The 23,585-nt window shown below is 37.8% G+C and overlaps 1 protein-coding gene across 3 annotated transcripts in view; it reads right to left on the reverse strand.

The window, feature by feature from the left end:
* LOC131031990 (phosphoinositide phosphatase SAC7) overlaps positions 1 to 23,585 on the reverse strand; it is a 211,088-nt gene that overhangs the window by 90,415 nt on the left and 97,088 nt on the right. For all 3 annotated transcript variants that reach the window (XM_057962870.2, XM_057962878.2, XM_057962886.2), the window contains exon 18: positions 18,852 to 18,945. In XM_057962870.2, the coding sequence (XP_057818853.2) occupies positions 18,852 to 18,945 (94 nt within the window). The remainder of the gene's footprint in view (positions 1 to 18,851; positions 18,946 to 23,585) is intronic.

Consider the following 23,585-nt stretch of genomic DNA (forward strand, 5'->3'; position numbering starts at 1 on the left):
CATTGCTTATGCATTAACTTGAATGGTGATCGATGTTTGATGGTATTGATTCGAATATCTTTGAAATATCCTTAGAAGATTGCACTGAGCTTGTGTCAAATTGTTCAGTTTGATGGTGAGACCTCACTTAGTAGGATTCCATCTAATCATTTATTCATCTTCCTGCATTCTTAGGCTTATAATAGACTCTCTGAACCCCTCATCTTTTGCCATGTTTTTTAAGCTTTATCTAGTTTAGGATAAAACAAAGCATCACAAGATCACAACATTAGATGATCTAAGTTCCCGCAAATCAAACATTCAAGCATTCTAATGTAAGTCCCCTTGTGATACCAACAATCACATCAACCAACAGAGCTTATCCACGCATAGTGACCCTACATTCATGAACCTTGGAGTCTTCTCAAGTGATCCTTAAGCTAATCTTCAGCATTTGAGATATTTTGTTCAAGAGAGGATAATATACTTAAGCTATTTTATTTTGTGTTCGCATGTGCCTAAAAAACACATCAACGGGTGGTACATCATCTTATTCTCTCTTTTAGAATAGATGTTATTCATTTCTCTTTTTTCAGAAAAGAAGTTACAATTCGAGCAGTAATGATTAAGACAACTACAAAGTTACTATGGAATAACTCAAAGCACACTAATGAAAAATACAAGTCACAAGAAGAAAACTTTCCATGAAAGCACAAAGTCTTCCGTTGCTTCCTCGAGAGGAGAAAATAGTACCTAAGCACAAATTCGTTGTCCTTTTAAATCAAATTTGCCTTGTAATAGAGAAGATCACTGCTGATAAAAAAAAACATTGAATTGGATGGTTGATCAGAAGAAATGATCACCCATCCCCTTTATAGGCGCTAATGGTGATGGCCAGCTTGTTTTGACATATTAAATTTTTTTATTTTGAATTTTCAACGGTTGTGTATAAATGAAACGTCTTTTGCCTGAGTCGGCTTTCCTTTATCCAACTTCCTGCCACCTCATCCTCATGCCTATCGAAGATTAGAAAGGGAAAGGGATATCCATGTAAACATGCTGCGGTGTGGAGTAAGCAAGGGATATGCCGTGGTGAGAGGGGTATACCGGATATAGTGAAGTGATATGCCGCAATGGCTAAGGTAGTGAGGGATATGGGTAGAAAAGGTGCCGTGGGGGAGAAGGTAGAGAGGGATGTGGAGAAAGTATATGCAGCGAGGGAGAGAGGAGTGTGGGATATGAAGAAAGAATGTGTTGCGGCAAAGGGAGGTATAAGGGATGGAAAGTGAGGGATGCGGTGGTAGAAGGGGGTGTGAAGGATATGATGTTGGGGGTGAAAGAAGATGAAGCTTGTGGAATGAAGGGTAGTGAAGGATGTGATGATAAGGACATGTCGGGGGAAAGGGAGATAAAAGGGGGAAGTTGAAGGAAGATGGAGGAATAAGGAATATGAAGGGAAGGATGGATGGAAAGATGGAAGGAAGGGAGAAGGGAGGAAAGGGGGTCTCCCTCTCATGAAGCAATTGATATTCCAAGTTTCACATTTTCACACATCCCTCACCTATCAATTATCATTATCCATTGAAACACAGATTTGCATGAGGATTATTCAATCACCCCGAACCTTCATCATGGAATTCCTGCCTGGACACGACTTGGAAATTGCATTGCATCCTCTCTCAAGTAAGAGGCTAAAATTAGGAAACTATTGCTAAACTTAGACAACCTCAAAAAAACATCTACCCTAAAAAGTTACAAAGGGGGGGTCCCCATTTGCAATGGAGCGATGTCTGAAAATGTCACAACATCTAGCGCCACCTCGAATAAATGTTTCTGAACATTTCAAGGATAAAGACTAAATCCACACCTAGAACCTCCGGAAAATTGAACCCAACCTATCAAGAGACTAGAAAGCATACTCAAGGTGGAAGAAGAATCACGAACCGGATCAAGGCACTTCGTCTTTGATTACCCATGCGTGCAGATGTATTCATTCCGACTCATAAAAACATTATGACTCTTAGAATCTACCGTGACTAGCTATATGGTTTATCCATACTTCATAAGCATCCTGGATAAAGCCTCGCTACCAACGAGCATCTATAGTCCCGACGAGGTTATCATTGTAATCTCACGAACATTGCTACATTGCCAGTCGGGCGTCCATAGCCCGATGAAGTTATTTGCATATTCCCAAAGCCAAATATTTTTGATATTTCATTTTTTTTTCTTGATTTTGTCTTTTCTTTCTCATTTTTCTCTTTCTTAAGATATTGCTTTCTTTTCACATATTCTCTTTCTTTTGATACTACATTTTTCTCACATATTGCCCACACTTTGGCTCGTAAGCAGCGAAGCTCAATTGGGTTTGAGAATTATAGTGGTGCTGAAGCGGGATTTTAGATTTTTCACTAGCTACAACTTCACCTAAGAAACCACAATTACTTAAAGCAATTTGATTAAGTGTGTAAAATATAGTAATCGAAAGATGTCGATACCAAGACACAATAAGCAATTCTCTTACGAGTCAAGTACAGTCCCTAACCAAATGATAAAGCCAGAGAGGAACAACCTCGAATTCAAAAGCACTCCATAAATAAATATCTAGGAAATGGACCGAACATAAGGTCCAAAATGTGCTAGTGTGTGAGAAAACAACACAAACGCCTTTCTCACAACTCAAGGCTCACTTAGGACACCTAAACTAACCAAAATGACCAACTAATGAAAGAAAACTAAAATAAAGCAAGCAAAACTAAGCTAAAGAAAGCAAACAACTAAATTCCCTAAGCCACCTAAGAACTTTGAGCCAAACAACTCAATGCAAATTAAGAACAAGGCTCAACAAAAGAAAACTAACTAAAATACACAAAAAGAAAACCTACTCTAAAGCTATATACAAGACTCCTAGAATGGACACAACTCAAAAGAGCGAAATATTTACATGACTTCGCATGATTTCCAAAGATATGCAATAGGAGCATAGCAACAATGACGGTGCGGAGTTGGGCAAACTCATCCTTATACTCTGGAAAGCAGTCCTTCATAATGAAAGTCTCATACTCAAGCAAAACTTCACTCAAAATGATCAGTTGTGGCAATTCATTAGGTCCATGGTCAATCCATATGCAAGTTGTTTTCCCAAAACCCCCATAATCAAATTCATAATAACTTTCAAAACTAGGATTAAGGAAAGAGACCACCTGGCACGTTTCAGGCTCAAATAGAAACTCTTGGTTGCCACCATCAGTGCATCGCAGGAAGAGAGATCATCAGCTGCTCTGGGATGTTGCCATTGGTGATGTATCATTCCACTTACATCTTTGACATGCAAATTTTCACTTGTTGGTTCTTTTGGAATCTTTAAGAATGGACTTAGCGCAACCTCGAATTGCAACGTGTTCCTCACTTCCATGGTGACAACAAGTTCACTATCTTGCATAAACCAAGCATCCTTATGAAACTCCATAAGCATATCTTCAAAAATGGGAGTTTCCTTAAATGATTGATTTTCAAAAATTTCCTCTGATGGTTGCTCAAATGCTGACATTGATGGTAGCACCACCTCAAAATGCCCTTTGTTCTCTAGTTCCATTTGTTCATCTTCAAGAATGCTCGATAGTTCCTCCTTTAGGATGGCTTGAAGCTCATTTGATTCCTCTTCATGTAGCAAGGATGAACGTTCACCAAGGATGTCATTGTCTTGAATAGTATAAAACTTAGTTCCTTGTTCTTGGAATGGTGAAAGATCAAGTGGCAGTAGATCACGACAATCCCCTAAGTTGCTTACGCTTTCTGCTATATCTTCCTTCTCAATCTCTTGGTGATCTTCATGAGTAACACCTTGACCATCAAGTTGAACCAAGCCACCAGCTGGCCACTCTTCCAATAATTCTTTGGGAGGTCAAAGTTGATGATGAATCATGCCTCTTGCAGCAATTCTCTTGTCTCTTCTATAAGATCTTTCAGCGCCTCTTCGAATAGCATGGTGGTGATGATATCTTTGAGCGGTCCCTCAAACTGTTCTTCATATTTGGGCTCACTTGTGATAACTTGCAATTCTTTGTTCGATATCTCTATATGATTGTCCTTTTCTCCAAGATCGCCTGAAATCTCTTGCACTTCATTCTCAAGGATCTTCTTTTGTAGTAGGAATGAAAATTTCTCAAGGAATTCCTCCTTGTGTAATGGATGTGAATTATTTCCCCCTTGATGGCCGAACTAACATCTTGATCATTATTTGTCACTACTGCATCAGCTTGAACGTCCTCAATTGTCTCATCAACTTGTATTCCAGCATATTCCTCTTTAGGTGGAAGGTATGGAGAGCTATCATTCACTGCTTCACATTGATTACCTTGTGAACTTGTGTCATCGACTTGCAACTAGCTTCCATTACTGTCAGATGATGTAGCAATGTCTTATTCTTGTGTTCTTCTAAATTCAGCTACAAGATATGCACTCCAAGATCTATTCACGATACACTCGTCCTTGGACAAGGCTAGCAATCCAAACTGAAATCTGACTTGATTGATGGCCATTTCACACAATGAGCAAGTAAATTCGGAGTGGGGTGCATTGTGAATCATACACTACAATGGTAGCAATATTTTTTCTTAGCTGAATTCGCCTTCGATAGCAAGTCTACTTTTGATCATCCCTAAGAATCTTGAAAGAGGATCATTACTCTTTGGGACACTGAAATTGCCTTCTTCCGCTTTTGGCTTGGGGACATCCCAAAAGAAGATCTTTCCTTGTACTACCAATTCTATCCTTGAGGAGAATGTCAAGCAATGCATTTCATCATGTTCATTCGTCTCGTGGATTCTACAATGCCCAGGAGATGCGAACTCGGACAAACGACGTGGGTAAAGCTGCACATTCAATCTCCACCAGAGTTGAAGGATATCAACTTCCTGTTGATCATCTTGGTGATGTTGCTGCTCCATTGAAAAACCTTTCTTTTTTGAATTTTTTGATTTTTTGATTTTTTTGGATTTACTGGTTTTTCACTTTTTGGATTTTTGGAATAAGAGAGACTAGAAAATCTCAAATTTAGCTTGAAAGCTCAACTGGTTCCATCTGGATGAACTACTACTTTCTTTTACAAGTCTAGTTGATAGTCCAACGTTCTTTCTTTACACTAAACTCACCTATTCAAGAGTATACATTCATGCATTCGTTGTCAAGCCCTCCTTCTAGCGCCAATTTTGTTGATGTTTTTTTATGCACTTCAAACACAAAATAAAATACCAAAGTATCCTATCCTCTCTTGAATAAAGACCTCTCGAATGCTAAGCTATATGATCAGACCAGGTGACTCCAAGGTTTATATTATCAAGTCATGACGTGTGGATAAGCTCAATGGTTTGATGTGATTTTGCTGGAATCACAAGGTGGACTTATGTTGATACATGAACTAGGTTGGAATGCTGCTGGAATGTGGGATATTACTTGATTGAAAAAATAACAAAAGGATAAAGAGTTGAGAAAGCTAATCAAATCCTATGAATGCAAGAGCAATGGACAATCTTTGGTGAAACTCAACTAGACTTTGCTTTGCCATGCGAAGCAACAACTCCACAAAGTTTAGTGCGATCTCCTAAGGTAAGCATATGATGTTCACATCACCAACACGAACATAGACACCATCAAGATGGTGCATATCAATGAAGAAGTAGCAATTGAAGTTAAGCTTGGATAAACGAGTTCAGTTGACTATGCAAGATACTTCACAATCAATGAAATACTAGTAGTATGATCATAAGAGCTTCACCATCAATCATACACAAAGATCTTCCATCCATCTAATTATTGTTATCTAACATGAGGATTCAACAAGAAACCGTGCAATTGTAGAAGAAGCAACACATTCCACCATAACTTCAATGAAAAGGATGTTTATTTACAAACTTGGCAACAATTTCTGCCTTCTCCTCCTATTCTACTCTAACTATCTGCTTGCTATCTACTTACTATTGACTTTTCATTACTCACTATTAACCTTTACAAATGAGGAGAGTGAGTCTTATATAGTGCTCTCTTTACAATGAGTGGCCAGATTAATTCACAATCAATGGCCAAGATTACTCGATGATAACCCTAATTAGAGTTTGTCACAACAACTCCCTCTGGCCAATGAGGAATTTACATTTGATTTGACACATGTCACACATTGAATGTGAAGCAATAGAAAAAGAGGCTGGGTATCTTGAAGTTTGTCCCTCCATGGGAGAGTCAGATACATTGCATCTAGACATGCAGATGTGGAGCCCTTTGATTAGCCAATGATGACAAGGATGCCACCTTAGCTAATTCATTCTCTTGTAACTCATCATGAATCGTAGGTAATTGAGGCATATCTCTTGATACTCAACATTTCCAAGTACCTGCAGTGATGATGATGGTGGGAGATATTCCTACTTGACTTGATCACCTTCACCTTGAAGCTTTTGTCACGGATCACTTCCTTGCTATATTGGCAATGACTTCGTCGATTTCCGAAGGAAATTCAAGATACTTGTAAAAATTACTCCTTAAGTGCTTGATCTTCCTTGTACAATGTTATCCTCCTTTGCCTTATAGTGTCTTTCCTTTGACGCTTCCAACAAATAACAAAGTCTTCTTTCCATGATTCTTTTTTTTGATGTAGACTTCTGTGATATATATATATATATATGTCGGATCCTCCCTTAATTCAGGAGTTTGATCCTCAACTTGCGATGATGACGAGTACTGGAGTGTTCTTCATGTATCTCTCCTTACATTAATTCTAAAAGACAAAGAAGACATGGCTTAAATTATGATTGTGGATGAAACATCAAAATAATTATGACAAGAACTGATAGTTTGTATTCAAATTCATATTAATAATCACTGTGAAACACTAGAACAAACCCACTGAGAATGTTTATACACCTCTAGAATTGATACTTCAAACTCAGAATTTTTATTCCAAATCTGGAAGTGAGGCTTTAAATCTGGAAAATAACTTAAAATTTTACTTTAAAACACTCTCACTTCCGGCTTAGAAATGACCTTTTCCATTTAAAAATAAAATTCCAAATCTGATTTCCGGATATTTTAAGTCTGAATTTAAAATTGGTTGACACTGACTGATGACAAAGGAATTCGTTGTCTCTGTAAAGAATATCACTGCCCCTTATGAAGAACAAATTCTTTGTCCTTTTAAATCAAATTTGCCTTGTAATAGAGTAGATCGCTGCTGATAAAAAAAAACAAATCGAATTGGATGGTTGATCAAATGAAATAATCAACCATCCCCTTTATAGGCGCTAATCACTTGCATAAAAGTGTCCTTTGGCTTTTCCCATTCCTCTTAGAGCCGACTTGTTTTGCTTTATTTAATCTTTTCTTTGCAACTTTAATTTCCCATATATCGGTTCCTAATGGTGATGGTTGACTTGTTTTGAAATTTATTTTTTTTTAATCTTCTCTTGGTTTCCACACCTTGCTATTCCCACCAAGAGAAATGCTAGAGCCATGTGATGCTCCATCTTCTATCTCATACAATGGGTCATTGGATGTTATCCAATTCTGATCTAGGGTAGAAAGTGAACTGCCACTATGGTCAAGATTTAAATCAGAATCATAATACTTGTCAACACTGATCCCATAGCTGTCCCAGCCCTCTTGTGCATCCTCATCATCACTTTCAGCGGCATTTTGTGGATCCAATTCACCAAGATGACTAACTTCATGCTCAAAATCAGCCTCATGTGAAGATAAGTCTGATTTCCTCTTAGGAATTAAATCAGCTTCATCGGTTCTAACCTGCATATCTGTATCATGCTCTTCATTCTTGAACTCATTGGTCTCAAGACCAACATTGACTGAATCTGAATTAGGCTTCAGAATCGTTGGTTTCTTCTTTCCACAAAACCAATCATCATTATTTCTGATTTCATGCAAGTTTGAGGGAGTATCTTGAGGCTTTGTCACACATTCTTCATGTGTCAAGACAGCCTTCCCATCCAAGCGCTTGGATTTTCCAGCACTCATTGTATATACCCTTTCTTCTCTCCTCTTTTTATGATTCATAAACTGGTGATGAGACAAAATATTTATGATTGCTGGCATTCCCATTACCTCCTGGATTGTTAGAGGTGCTAGCATTGTGATCATTGGTGTTTTGATTTTGATTATGACCTCCACTAGGATTATGAGTCATAGTAGCTAGCAACTGGGACATCATGTTCATCATGGTGTCAAACTTCTTCTCAACTCTTTCCACAGCCACATTTGCATCATTCTGACCAAATATTCTCTCTACCATTGAATCCACTAAATCTGCTGAATCAACGACTTTCTCTTTGTTTCTCAAAACCTTTGAAAAAGTTTCCTCTATTAGCACTGTAGGAATTGGACACTGTTGTCTTCTTTGTTCTCTGTTGTAGTTGTCACACTTTGAGCGTAATTGCTAAAACTTACCAAGTGTATGGATTATTTTCCTGACTCCATGCTCTAAATTGACTAAATCTTTAGAAAGTCGGGAATTTTATTACAAGTATTTATTTTTATCCTAGGACTAACTTCCAACTTCGTACAGGTGCGATGTCAAAATCAGGATACAAAGAAAGGAAAGAGCTACTGAAGACATTGGAGACTGGATTTTATCGAGAGTTTAAGATTTCATCCAAATGGAAGGAGATCACTGATACCAACATTCATTTCCTGGACTTCGACCAGATGCAGCGTCGGATGTTCAGATCCAGAGATCAGGTTCCTTCTCCAGCATATGCGAATATTATGAAGAGTGGCATTTTCCATGTCGCTGGGTTCCCACAGTCCATACAGTGCAGTGAGTTGATCCTGGAGTGTGCAAGATGTTACGATCCGCTCACAAGAATGATTAAGAGTCCCAAGGGTGTTGTCACCGCCTACCTTGCTGAGGATGCCATTGCTGAGGTATTCAGAATTCCACGCGGAACAGACATGAAGGATGTGACCAAGGAAGATTATGCAGACAGATACACGAAGAAGATGGGTGTATGCAAGAGTTTAATTAATAAAGAGTGGATGATTGAACCTAGGAATCATCATTCCAAGGCTCCCAAGACACTTATGTGCGTAGATTTTAAGGAGGAATATAGTGATTTGATATTCCTACTCAATAGAGTGATGGGAATGCCACAGGGAGCAATATTTCATGGATGGATGTTCTACTTCATCCAAGATTGTCTTAGAGGAACACTAGTGAATTGGTCCAAGATCATAAGCGACAATCTGGATTTCCAATTGAGGAATGTAGAGCGGTCTAAGTCATTCGCCATGACTTCTTACCTGGTGTACCTGCTTGCACGATTCGTTGCATACAGAGGATTAATATGCAAAGGTGAAGTCGGGAATGGGCAAGGACAATTTAAGAGTTATGAATGCTACCCCCAGCTGAGTATGCACAGAATTGAAGACTACAAGAGAGTGAATGATGCATTCACTATGTACATCACGCGGATGCTGCAGGGCGGAATCCGCAGAAGATTGTCCAAGGAGGCAACAGAGTTAATAGAAAAATATGGATCATGGTATATACAGTTCCCCACTTTCACATACCTCAGGATTCATGGGTTTCAATCTGAACCCTACAGACTTCCTAGGTATCCAACTGACAGAATGATATTGTTGGAAGTGGTAAGACAGCTTCTAGAGTTCGATGTTATCCAGAGAGAGAAGCACAGGACAGGAATGACATTCCCTATTTCAGTTGGGAAGATGTCAGAGGTCTGCCAATCCGCCATAGCTGCCAGCATTGCAAGTGAGGAGATTGCATTCTACAGATTTGCTACCTACAAGAAAAGAGAAAGATTCGATCCAGACAAGAAGGTCGGAAGGATCAGAGGAGAGAAGTTCACTCATAAGGTTGACATAGAGGATTATTGGGCTAACCTGATGGATGAGCAAGCAGTGAAGAGAAGAATGTGGTCCAGAATGTCAGTGGATTTCATGAGGAAGTGTGGACTTTTCCTCATCCCTGATCAGGTATTAGATGATAGAGATCATACACACCCACATTATGAGAATGAAATGAAGAAGGCAATCCTATTGCCAAATTGGTCAGAGTCAGAAGAGACTGACCTGAATGTATTGATGAGAGAAGTCTTGAATTTCTCCCGCACATGGGTAGATATGCAGATGAACAGATTAGTTGACATGGGTGTTCCCTTCACTTATGAAAGGATGAAGCCGGAAGAGTCTACTTCCGAAGATGATCAAAGGACTGTCAGTGATGTCAGGATTCATGCAGACGAAGAGAGTCAAGCTCCCAAGAGAAGGAAGAACATGCCTAGAGAAGTCAAGGCTAGAGGGAAGAAGATTGAGGATGTGAAGAAGAAACAGAAGACTATCATTACTCCACTTATCATTCCTTCACCCCCTCCTAGTGTCTCATCAATCGAAGAACAAAATAAGGAGACTCAGCAGTGTTCCAACACAGTGATATTACCAAAGAATATTCAGGAGTTCCATGCCACAGCAACATCCGCACCTCCTGAGGAGAATAATGATCAGCCAAAATCCCCTACTGTCCTTTTGGAAGTTAGCTTGGGAAATGAAGTATATGATTGGACCAGGAATAATCTTGATGATAATGAGGATGTTATCTCGGCATTGAAAGGACTTGATCGAGAAATATGTCTCGATGATGGTATGGAAATGGCCGCTATTCCTGAATGGCTGAGGAGAAGCATGGAAAAAAGTAAACAAATGATAGAGGTACAACCTATTGATGATATTGATGACTACCGAGCTAGGAGTACTAAGAAGAAGGAGCCCAAGAGAGCGGAGATTTTGTCGCACATAGCTAGAGATGAGACAGGAATGCGGATTGCGTAGATTGCTGTTCCTAGAGCCGGCGTGACAGCGGACACTGCTACTCCCATGGATTTCCAGATCACTTCAGTTGCCCTTGGTCGTCCATCCGCAGGGCAGGAATTCCAGGAGATTGGTGACAACCTCCAAGCAATCAATGCAAAGTTAGACATAGCGATTGTGGAGAATGAAAGGTACAGAGAAGAAAATATTAGACTCAGAGAGTATATTGCAGGGACAAGGTGTGGAGATCCCACCCTTATTTCCCCTATTGCAGTTGACCATGGAATACATTCACACTACGAGGTAGCAAGAGGTACACACTCAGAGGTGGAAAAGTGGATGGAAAGCACAAGGAAGCAGACAGATGATTTCCTTACTCTGTTTGTCCAAGCATATGATAAGACAACAACGCTTGTATTCAGAATCCAGTATTTGGAGGGAGTTTGGGAAGAATTCCGGCCTATCCAAGAGAAGACTATTCCAAGCCTCCTAGCATTGAAGAAGGTTCCTAATTCCACCTTGGTCAGCGAGAACATTGTGCACAGTGGAGACATATATAATTTCCATGGCTGGTATTGTGCACTAGCCTTGAAGAAATCAGCTTATGAGAACGCCCAATCGAGTTGTATGGAGATGGAAGGATTAATTCAAGACATTCAGATGAAAATCCTTGCCTCGATTGAGGAATTATTGGATGTTGATGTTAGTGATGCTAGTGGTTTACACTTAGCCGAATTAAGAGACAAGATGAAATTTATGTATTTTTGCCAGTTGGACTCTTTGAAGAAGAGTCAGATAGATGACTTGGTCTCTTTGTTGATTCATGTTCATAATTCGTAGAAGCTCATGCCTAAATGGGAGAACACTTTGAATGCTTGCTCGGCATTGGATGTGATTGATTTACAGCAGGATACCTTGCCTAGCATTTCCATGGAGGAGTTAGATTCAGTATTGGCTAAATTCTTGGAGTATGCTAGGAGAGAGAGAGATGCAGGAAGGAATCTTCTAGAAGATTCCCTATATGATGACTAGGTATCTTTTCATTGGGCCATATGTTGGTGGCGCCATTTTTGATGTAACCCTAATTAGGGCAATTCTAGGGTTTTATTGGCATGATCTTGGCCGTTGATCTTGGATCAATCTTGGCCATCCATTTTGTAAGAGACTCTATATATGCCTCTTTGTCTCTCATTTGTAAGAGAGAGTTTTTGTAGAATTGTTGGTATATGCTAAAGCTATTTGAATCCTAATCATTGTTCAAAGTGGGCACCCAAGTTGTATTTAATCAATAATTAGACAAGTTCGAACTTGCCTAAGTCCCCAAACAATAACTTAAGGCATTCTTCAAATTTCAACGCCTAACTTAGGAAAATAACAATATAGATAGCAGATAAATATTTTCCCCTAAGTTGCCCACAATACAAATAATCAATAATAAAAATAATTAAATATTAAACCTTAGGATAAAGAATTAATATTTAATTAAATAACTTATAACTCCAATACTGATCAATACCAAAATCAAGGATGAAGTTGTGCAATGAAGACCACTGAATTGTGCTGAGTCAAGACCCTGTCTGAGGCTACTAAACAGTAAACATAGAAATGCTCAACACAACCACTTACTAAAAATAGTAAGTCAAGGAATACTGCTCCAAAAAACATGATCTTCGCACCTAGAGAAAGAGCTTAGAAAGCTCAGTAGAACTACATCATCCAAACAGCCAAACCCTAACTTACTAAAAATAGTAAGTTCTTACTTCACCAAAGAATCAAATGCATGTTATGACACCCTAGAGTTCATGGAAAACCCAGAAGAAAACCATAAGCAGAACTGAAGAATTCCCTCCTGACAAACCCTAGAAAGCTCATGCAGAACTCCACAAAAGTTGGAAACCCTAATTCTCTTTTCCAAATAGCCTGCGCGTCTTCGAAATAGGCCAATGGACCACTGAATGCACATCACTGAGAAGGGGACATTACAGGGATGTGGAGAAAGTATATGCCGCGAGGGACAGAGGGGTGTGCGATATGAAGAAATAATGTATTGCGGCAAGGGAGGTATAAGGGATGGAAAGCTAGGGATGCAGTGGTAGAAGGGGGTGTGAAGGATATGATGTCGGGGGTGAAAGGAGATGAAGGATGTGGAATGAAGGGTAGTGAAGGATGTGATGATAAGGACATGTCGGGGGAAAGGGAGATAAAAGGGGGTAGTGGAAGGAAGATGGAGGAATAAGGGATATGAAGGGAAAGATGGATGGCAAGATGGAAGGAAGGGAGAAGGGAGGAAAGGGGGACTCCCTCTCGTGAAGCAATTGATATTCCAAGTTTCACATTTTCACACATCCCTCACCTATCAATTATCATTATCCATTGAAACACAGATTTGCATTAGGATTATTCAATCACCCCAAAATTTCATCATGGAATTCTCGCCTGGACACAACCTGGTGTTGATGTTGTAGCTAGGTCGGACTCCTTCTAGGGCCGACCTAGCACATGTGGGTGACTAATTGGCCTATTGGCCTTAGTCACGTTAATATGCAAAGTTAAAATGTAACTTGTGATCATAAATATGGCTGACCCTAAAATGGCTAATGTAACTTGTAAATGAGTCTAACCCTATAACGGGCATTGTAAACTTGTAAATGCTTATAGGGCCGACCCTATAATGGGCACCTCCTCAAGAGCATTATATTATTATTAATAATTCTCCTTGAGAGCCAACCTAGGATGAATTGGGTGTCTAAAGTCACATATATAAGCAAGGTTCATTCATGCTTCAAGACATACATTTTATGATTCACCGAAAGAATCTAGCAATCTATCACCTACAGCAGCGAACATATTCTAAGGCAGTGAATCTCATCTCCAAGAGCAGTGAATCCATTCAAGGGCAGCGAATTCATCTTCAGGGACAGCGAAATTGTTCTAGGGGCAGCGAATCATCTTCATGCCCAGCGGATTGTCTTCTTAATCTGCAACTTGTCTCCTTGTCAAGAGAATGGCCTTCATACCAGCAAATTGCCTTATCTGATTAGCGAATCACCTTCAGTCAAGGATACTGCAGATAAGTTTGCCCTAGTTTAGTTTTACATGCTGCTGTTCATACTACTGTGCATGCCCTAGTTCAGATTTATATTTTGTAGTTCATATTGCTTCAATCGTTGAAGCAAAATTGTAAGACACATTCTGATTATTGGATAATACAAACTGTGATTTGCTGCTGGGTTTTTCACCTCCAAGAGGGAGGTTTTCCCAGGGTACTCTTGTGTTTTGTATGTTCATTGTGTTGATTTTGTTAATTGCTATCAGTCTGATCTAAAACTAACACCTGGAAATTGCATTGCACCCTCTCTCAAGTAAGAGGCTAAAATTAGGAAACTATTGCTAAACTAAGACAACCTAAGCAAAACATCTACCCTAAAAACCTCGAAAGTGGGGATCCCCATTTGCAATGGGGCGATGTGTGAAAACGTCACAACAGTTTCCTTATTCTTTTGTCTTTATAGATTTTGTCTTTTAGTATATTTGTCTTGTAGTGACTTTTGTCTCCTAGTGTGGCTGAGAGGTTTGTCTTATTTCACAAAAACATTTAATCTTTTTGTTTCCTTTAGGATTTTAGGAGAGATGTATGAAAGGCGTTGGTTAAGGGATGCAGATTAATTTCTTTCAAATTTCAGCGACATTACAGTCCACCCTGCCCAAGGTTGCTTGTCCTTAAGCAATTAAAAATTGGGATGATCATGGAGGGAGTGTTTAAGATGATTCTCAATAAGAAGTGATTTGGTCTTGCAAGCTATTTTTTATAAAGAACTATTACCCCACTGCGCTTCTCTGATATTAGCTTAAGTTGCCAACTTGAACCAAGATATATTTTTGTGAATACTTAGTGTTGGAAATTTGGAAGGTTTCTAATTATAGGACAAGTTTTTTTTTGTTTTCGGTCATCTCTTGGTGAAAAAGAACATGGCCATTTTGTTATAGTTGCAAGAGATTGATTAGGTTGGCCCTATGTTTGCACAATATCATGAATATCTCTTTGAAGCAAGGGCGACCTTTCCACATATTAAGATGACGATTACAGGTATGACACACAACTATGCAATGTTCTATGAAGATTATCTTCCTTCATTTGTCAGAGGGACCTTTAGGGGTTTCATATTTCAAGTTTTACTGCTAAGATCAGTTCTTATCAGTTGGATAAATTCTTTCCAGATCTTGAGAAACTACTAAATGTGCTCCTCAACACCAAAAGCTCCTTATTAACTCATATTGAATTTATCCTAGTAGTGTGGCTTCACCAAGTCTAGAAGGTTTATAGAATAATAACCACAGATTTTTATTGTGACATTATATTCTTAATTATAGAACGTTTAATTTTTATGTCAATTTTTTAAATGAAAATAGCTGAAGCACAAAGATGGATTTAGTATCCTAAAGCACTATTGTGTTGGACATAATTTTTGTCGAACATGAAAACCTTGTGAATATACTTTTCCCTATTCAATGCTCTTTGAGCTCTTTGACTCAGTTGCATCAAATATTTTTCACAGGGTGGCAGGAACAATGCTCTGATACTAATTGTAATGTCCCCTTTTGAGTTGCCCTAAATCTTGCCCTAAAATCACAAGTTCCATTAAAATAAGAAATATATAATAGTTAGAGTTGTAAATTTACCAATTAAAATGCTTTAAGCAATATAAATCATGGTTTAGGTCCTGCAATCATATTAGACAACATTGGACATATAAATCATAAGACAAATTTTTTCTACAAGGGTTAGTACATATATGAATAATCATCATAATCCCTTAGATAAATAATATAATACCTATGCTCACTTTTAGTATTCAACCATAATAGGGGTTGAATGAGGAAGCACAATAGGGTGCCCAAAGCAACCCTCACACTCAGCCCAAGTGTTAACTTTATACTCTCCTGGGCCCACAAGTGGCAAACACATTAGTCATCCACCATGGGGTGGCCTACCTAGTGTGGTGCTTGTCTCTACCCTCCCTATTCGTGTCACCTTATTCGTCCATCTATGATTGTAACTTCAACAATCAAATATCATATAGGTTGGAGAGGAAATGGCAATAGGGCACCCGGAAATCCTCCTATCTAATCCCAAGAGCATACTTTATACCCCCTTGGCCCACATGTGGCAGACATGTCAGTCATCCACTATGGGGTGGCCTACTTAGAAGGGGATCTCCTATCTGCCCACCCTCCTTGTAATTCCTTTTCACCTCCACTAGGGTTACTTATTGGAGGAATAAGTAAATTATTAAATAAGGCACAGCATTTCATATTCATGCACATACAAAACATATGTAATTAAGTATCAAATCTATCATTGATACCAAACACTTGTAGAATTAAAGTTATGGCAAATTTCTTAAAAGAATGCTGAGTGCAGATTAAATGTTGATTTTTTATTTTTCCTTGTCTGATTCCATTGATTTCATTGATCCTTCTTGGATACCACAATATTTTGTTAAAATCACCGGATTGCTATATTAGACTGCCAGTTGCTTATAGCAGAAAATGTTCTGATCTCCTCTTCCTGAATTGATACAATAATCGGAATTAGACCTCCTTATTCCAGATCAATATACTTATTCAATTACCATGATGATCATTTCAAATGAATTCTCCTTCCTTTATATCCTCCAATATGAGGGAGAAGTCATGACTCTTCAAAAATTTTACCCCTTTGAAAGAGTGACAACCCTTCCTCCTAATGACTGGCTTAAAACTTTATTATATTTTAATTATTTCCTCTTCTAGGAAATCGCTGCCTTATTAGTCACTCCTTTTTAACTATTGCCTTAATATGTAATGTCCCTTGTTAGATTTTCTCTATTTTTACAGTTTTTTTAGACAATTATGCTTATGATTCTTAAGGTCTTCATGGGAAATGTCTAATGGAATTATTGTTATGTAATACTTATATCCAGAAGGCCTTAATTCATGAACCTTGTATAATCATGAAATGTTCAAATAAACAAGAACGTAATCTTTCTTATCTGACACATATTTCAATATGCAATGGGTCTGCAGAATGTATTAATATTATTGAGATTCACTGATTTTATTATTGAAAAAAAAGAGTATAAATTCTGATCTTATTTGGTAAGATCGCTGTTCCTGACTATCTCCTTATGATCATGCGATTGGAATAGTTATGAGTCTGATCTGAAATATGATCTCTGTTGCTCTTCCTGTTATGTCTTTGTATTTATGCAACCTTTGACACCGTTTCTGCTAGAATTCTCCTTTATGCATGCATACTTCACCTAGCAATTGGACAGGTAATCACCCTCGTCTTACTCAGTTGTCAATGGCTCTTCTGAGTGCTGCAAGTATAAATAAAGGTGTATGACAAATATTCAATGCCTTGGGAGGAACTCATGATCATCCTTAAGTATGCAACGACAGGGCATCATGTGAGAAATTGTATCTCAACATCATTGCAAACAATTGCCAAATCGTGCCTGTTCTATATTAATTAATATCATTAGTTGAATAACTAATTGCTGATCGTGGTAACCCTTCCTTGGACAGCAATAGTGTATGAGACAATTACTTGCCTTTGTTCGATCTGTGGTATCTTTCCTTGGACAGCGATAAGGTGTGAGATGACTCATGCTCATTCTTTTCTTTGACAGTGATCCATTTATTGCTAACTGGTTAAGGTGAGAAATGTCCTAGGTTTTCCATGCCTTTGGATGATACTATCTTCCTTGCTTGATTAGCTTTAGAGATCGGATGGGGTTATTAACTTATTACATAATAAATATATTTAATGCCCTTAGTCTTTTCTTTATTGCTGACTTTAATAATATTGATCGCAGCACATAATTATATCATCACTGCCTATTGATAATTACTTACCGTTCCTTTGTTTTTTAGTATATTTGTCTTCTAGTAGCTTTTATCTGCTAGTGACTTTTGTCTCCTAGTGTGGCTGAGCCGTTTGTCTTATTTCACAAATACATTTAATCTTTTTGTTTCCTTTATGATTCTTCGGGAGATGTATGAGAGGTGTTGGCTAAGGGATGCTGATTAATTTCTTTCAAATTTCAGGGACATTACATTGGAAGCCTACTGATGATGGAAAAAAACTTGCATGACAAAAAGTAGGGAAGCAGAGTGGGGTAACCCAAACGATCAAGACCTCCACATAGCTCAAGGTTTATCACATGGGCTACTTTTTTTACTGAGCTTGTGAAGGTTGTTTCCTTTTCGGATGCTATTGCTCATGGTGGCAGCTATTTCCTATGGGTCCATATGAACTTTGTTTCTCAGGTTGACATGGTTTATGTGACTGGGAGTTAGGATAGGCTGCATTTACTTCCTATAATCATGCCAAAAAATAATTATGTCGATAGCAAACAATGATCAACTAATCTGATCCATGCAGTAAAATGTTGTGTCTCTATTTATATCTTGTACATTTCCTTCCTAAACCATTTTCATAATGTTAAAGGTAGTTGGAGGAATCTGTCCTTAATCATATCATATTTGTGTAGTTTATTCACTGTTTCCAAGACTTCATTTATTGAATTTATTCATAGTGTGGGAGGGAGCAAAAAAATTATCCTTCTCCAAAACCGCTATAATGAACTTATAATGAATTCCAATATAAAGGCATCAAAGATACTCAGAGCCTTTGTTACTAGCGTTGTGTCTTTTTTTTCAGTTATGAAACATATTTCATAAGTTGTCAGCCTGATAAAGATAATAACATCTTAAAGATTCCTTGGAAAGTAAAAATATTGTGTTGCAATTAATTCTTATTTACAAATCCAGAGCAACAGTGCACTATTGCAAATATAAGAATATGAATTGAACCATACAACTGCAACTTGAAGATTGTGAGACAAATAAGAAAACAAACTCCTTACAATACATTTTAAAAGCAATATTTCTATGAAACTGAAAAAGAGCTAATGGTCATAATTACTGCATTTTTATTTTCATCAGAAATATACAAAACAAATTAATGATGCATGCAGTCTCTGTATTATACAAACCTGTTTTAAACCATCGCAAAAATTGTTATAATAGTATCGTGCAAGGGCATGGTGACCATCTTCAAGTATACCTTGGATTGATCGTTGCCCATACCTGTCAAGTGTGCACTGAATCAAATGTCTAAACTTCTACATATTACAATAAAAAATTAGTTAAATGAATTCTGTTCACTAAAGAAGCCACTTTAATTTGACTGTTCATAATAAGATATCAAAACAAGTCAAATAGCAACTTTAAAGCAAGATAAATGCACAATAAATGAAGTTTATACCAACATATGAGATACTATAATTTTCACCTACTACACCTGTTTTAAAATCTTGTGAAAAAATAGAAGGTATTTATTTTAACTTCCAAATTTGTTGCTTGTGTGCCATTTTATCTGGCGTTGACCGTCAAAATAAAAATAATGCTCAGTTACAGACAAACATAAATAATCTTTTCTAGACAAGTAGGAAGTAACGGTCCATCATGAGGACCTAATTAATAAATGCTTGCTGACATGCATTGCATATTCCTAAATTTGATGTCACTAATAAAATAAATAAATAATAAGAGTAGAGATGGAACGTAAAACTCAGTCTTAACCAAGTAAACATTTAACATGACCTTCCCTGTTGGCAAGAGACACTGTACAGGTCATCAAGTGTTGTCATTGATGGCAACCCAAGTCAATTATTCCATCCACAGTGTGTGATCTGATCCTACCAAAAGTCAGAATGAAGATTTGATTAAGTCCGGTGAGTTAGAACAGAGCATTCGCCAGAATGCAATATTTTGGTTGGCATTTCATTTCTGTTAAATATTTTGTGTTGCGAAGCTAGAGGAAGATAGCTAGATGTCTGGAGTACCTTATTCCAGAATCTTAGCTTCTAATGATGATTGTCATATGAGTTAGAAGTTCCGATGTGTAGGTTTTTGGGTTGAACAATGTACGACTGTCTTGGATAGTTGATCGTTGTGCAGAATTGATGGAGTAATTTCAGTGATTGATTTTGTGTTCAAGGATGTTTAGCTGACATCTAGGAAGCGTGTAGACAATTCTTTTTGGTCCGCATATGCATTGGAGTTTGGATTGAGCCAACTATGTATGCACGTTTCATTATTTGTATAGTGTTCTTGAAGCCGACATGTAGAAGACCTAATTTCAAGTTGCGGATATAGAAGACTTATCGATATAGTCATTTTGGATATTGGTAGAAGTGTGGAAAATGTTTTTGATCGAGTGTGCGCAGTTTCACATGTGCAAATGAAGGGTTTGTACTTCGGAATATTGCAAAATAGTGGAACAGAGCAGTGTAGCAAAGCAGTGTGAGATTAAGTGTTTTGTGCTTAACCTGAACTGTACTTTGGCATTTGTGGATGTTGTTTTTCAGTTCAAACATTCCAATTATCTTTTGTAAAAGATACTGTAAGACAATGAGTCTTCCTAGGGTTGTAGACCTTGATATTTTGAGCAGTGTGCTCTAGGCAGTGTGTATGAATCAGAGATTAGAAAATCGCCCGAAACTCGCCAAACTCGGCGAGTCCGAGTCCGAGACATGCTCGCCGAGTCTCTAGAGCTCGGACTCAGACTCGGCCGAGTCTAGCAAGCAAACTCGCCAGACTCGCCGAGTTGGCAAGTTTGGCATAAACTCGCCAAACTCGGCGAGTCCTATGCCTGGGACTCGACCGGCGTCAAGGCCCAAAAAAAGCCAAAAAAAATGCATTTTTTTTAGTGTTTTAAAAATGAATAATCTCGTCTTTGTTCACTACAACCTCCGCCTGAGAATGAGAAAAATTAGGGTTACAACATGTCAGCCAATAGAAAAATAACACCTGACGCCTTTATTAAATAATAAAAGTCTTTTTGGCCTTGCGGGGCACTGCCCCTCAACCCCGCAAGAGGCGATGCCCCTTGACCCCACCTTGGGGGCACTGCCCCCGAACCCCCGTTGAAAAATATGGGGGGAAACTGCGTCGATAGAAGTAGGAAAAATTTAACCTCTGAGTTTGACACTGATTGGATCGACCAGGTATATATAGAGGCTGAGGTTGTAGCCATGGCAGAGGAGGAGCAGAGAGCACGAGCAGAGACAGGAGATACTGATAGTGACACAGATGTTCCTGATGTTGGTGAGCATGGCATGGTGTCACAGGAAGCGACTATGGCTGCTAAATCATCCAGGACCTACCTTAAACGCCTTCGCAGGGGGCCAGGGTGAGAGGGTGCACGCTCCTCTGAGCCATAGGCTTGTAGTTGTATTTACCTTTGGTATTTGTGTGGAACATTTGATGATGATCATATGATGACATGGATTTTTTATTCCATGAGTTTTGTAATATTATATACATTTGACAATATTTATATATTTATGTTTGTTATTTCCTTTAGCTACAATTTGCGTTTATGCTAATGTGATTGATGTATACTTGAGTATGTAATCAAATGAGCCGAGTTTGATGATGTTATTGTCTTTAAGATGTATTCAATAAAGGGTGCATGAAACAAGTTTTAAATCTTTAAAAATCTCTAAATTTCTTAAGTTTTTCACTTTCCCGAGTCTAGCCGAGTCTGACTCTGAGTCCCGAGTCCAAGTCCCGTTTCTTTGGTCTGAATGCATGTGCATTCCCAATGTAATATTTCTATACTTCTACAAAGTATATTTATATTGTGGGTCTCATCCCCACCATGGTATTTTTCCTTAACCCGGTTTTCCACGTATAAAATCTTGGTGTTATGGTGTTGTTGCTGATTGCTTTGTGTTTCTATATCTCTCTTTTGTCCATTTGCATTAAGTGGTTGAAAGAACAAACTAATAGTGTTAAAAATTGCAGAACACTGATTCACCCCCCGCCCCCAACCCGCATCTCTTAATGTTCCTTGATTCCAACATCCCTTTCAAAGATAAATATGCCAATCAGAAAGGTTAATCCTTTGAGCAAGATTTAGATACATGATGCACAACTAATAATTGACTTTCTGGATTTGGAAACATAAAATCTTTGAGAAATGGGTCGAGTCTTTATTTGACCAAAAAGAATCAAACTAGATGATTGTTTTAGGTTAAATGTAGTGACACATTTAATATGAGACTATTTTAAAATATGATATTAAAAAATAATAATATACTAAAAGAAGAAAAGAAAAAAGGGGCAAACTGGTGAACAATATGCATGCATGCTCAATCACCTACCTAGGTAATTTTATCAAAATTACAAATGGATCACAGGTGCACACCTCTAAAAGCTACTTAGTGGCTGACAACTCAAGATAACCTTTAATAAATATAAACTGTAGCAATCAGTAGTTGCCAAGCTTAAATATTTGATGCATTTGAAAAGAGAGAATCTTAATCCAATAAAAAGTTTTAAGCACAAGTTCATCCCCCGATTGGCATTCTTGCCCCAAGGACCACTAGTTTTTGTTGGAAATCTCATTTTCCTCAGTATGAACAGAAAAGCTACTCAAAAATGTTAAGGAATATAGATCAGTGATAGAGAAAAACAATAGTCTTTTAATCTCAATGTATATCTGATATTTACTTTCAGACTTTATCACAGTCTTTAGTTATTCTTTCGTAAGAATAATCTCAGATTTGATCAGAGAATACAATAAGAATAATGCTATATAGTAAGAACAGACTTTCAAAGTGATCGCTGATATGTATATATTGATCACTGATATATATATTCGATTCTATCAAATTATAACTGATGAATATAAATTATTGACTGCTTGTTGTATAATGTAATTGCCACTGTTATTGATTATATTGTTTTCAGCAAGCATCAATATCATTGTGCATATATATTGGTGAAGAGTTATGTCTATGTAGAGGCATGACCCCTACATGGCTTTATGCCACGTAGGGTCATGACCCTACGTAGCCATAACACTTCAACATATTAGCAATCATCATTAGTTATTCACCGAAGCATTTATCGTCGATACTATCGTGCTTCACAATAACAATTCGGTGATATTAGTATCGAACATGACTTCAACTTCATGTCTCGAAGTCATCGGATAATACAATGATAATAGTCGAGGCAGTCAGCAATATGTTAATGTTACTTTCATTCAATATATATATGTATGTGATTTTAATTGAAATGATATATATATATATATATTATTTCCATTCAAACATATAGATATATATATGTATTAGTTTACTTATAATATATTGCTTGCTTCAATCCGAATGAGGCTACATCCTTTACACTCCCTCTTACCAAAAGAGGATTGAATTTCATAATTATGTTAAGGAACAACATTCTAGATATATATTCATTTGGTATGAGCATATACATCAATAATGCTTACCAGTGGAATACTTCATATCTCAGGGAGATATGGATTATCTGATCTCCAGCACTCTGGGACAACAACTACATGAAGTCTATCAGATAACAACTTTGATCCTAGTAACAACTGTAAGATTGTCATTATCACAGGTATTATGCTCTTCAACATATTAATTTTGTCCATTTTGTACCTTCGTTATCATGACTTCCGACTCATCTCGGGACAACAATTTGTGTAGTTCGTCATGATAATGAATCAAAACTTAGGAGCAATAATTTTAGTATCATGACATCCGGCACATTCCAGGTCAACAAATTAATGTAGTCAGTCATGATATGATTGTTATCATAATCTCCGACACATTTCGGGACAACACTTAATGACAACAAATCAATAACTCAAACACAACAAATTCAATATCAAGATTTCCGGCACATTCCGA

Source organism: Cryptomeria japonica, chromosome 6, assembly GCF_030272615.1.
Source record: "Cryptomeria japonica chromosome 6, Sugi_1.0, whole genome shotgun sequence".
In the NCBI taxonomy this organism is placed as follows: Eukaryota; Viridiplantae; Streptophyta; class Pinopsida; order Cupressales; family Cupressaceae; genus Cryptomeria; species Cryptomeria japonica.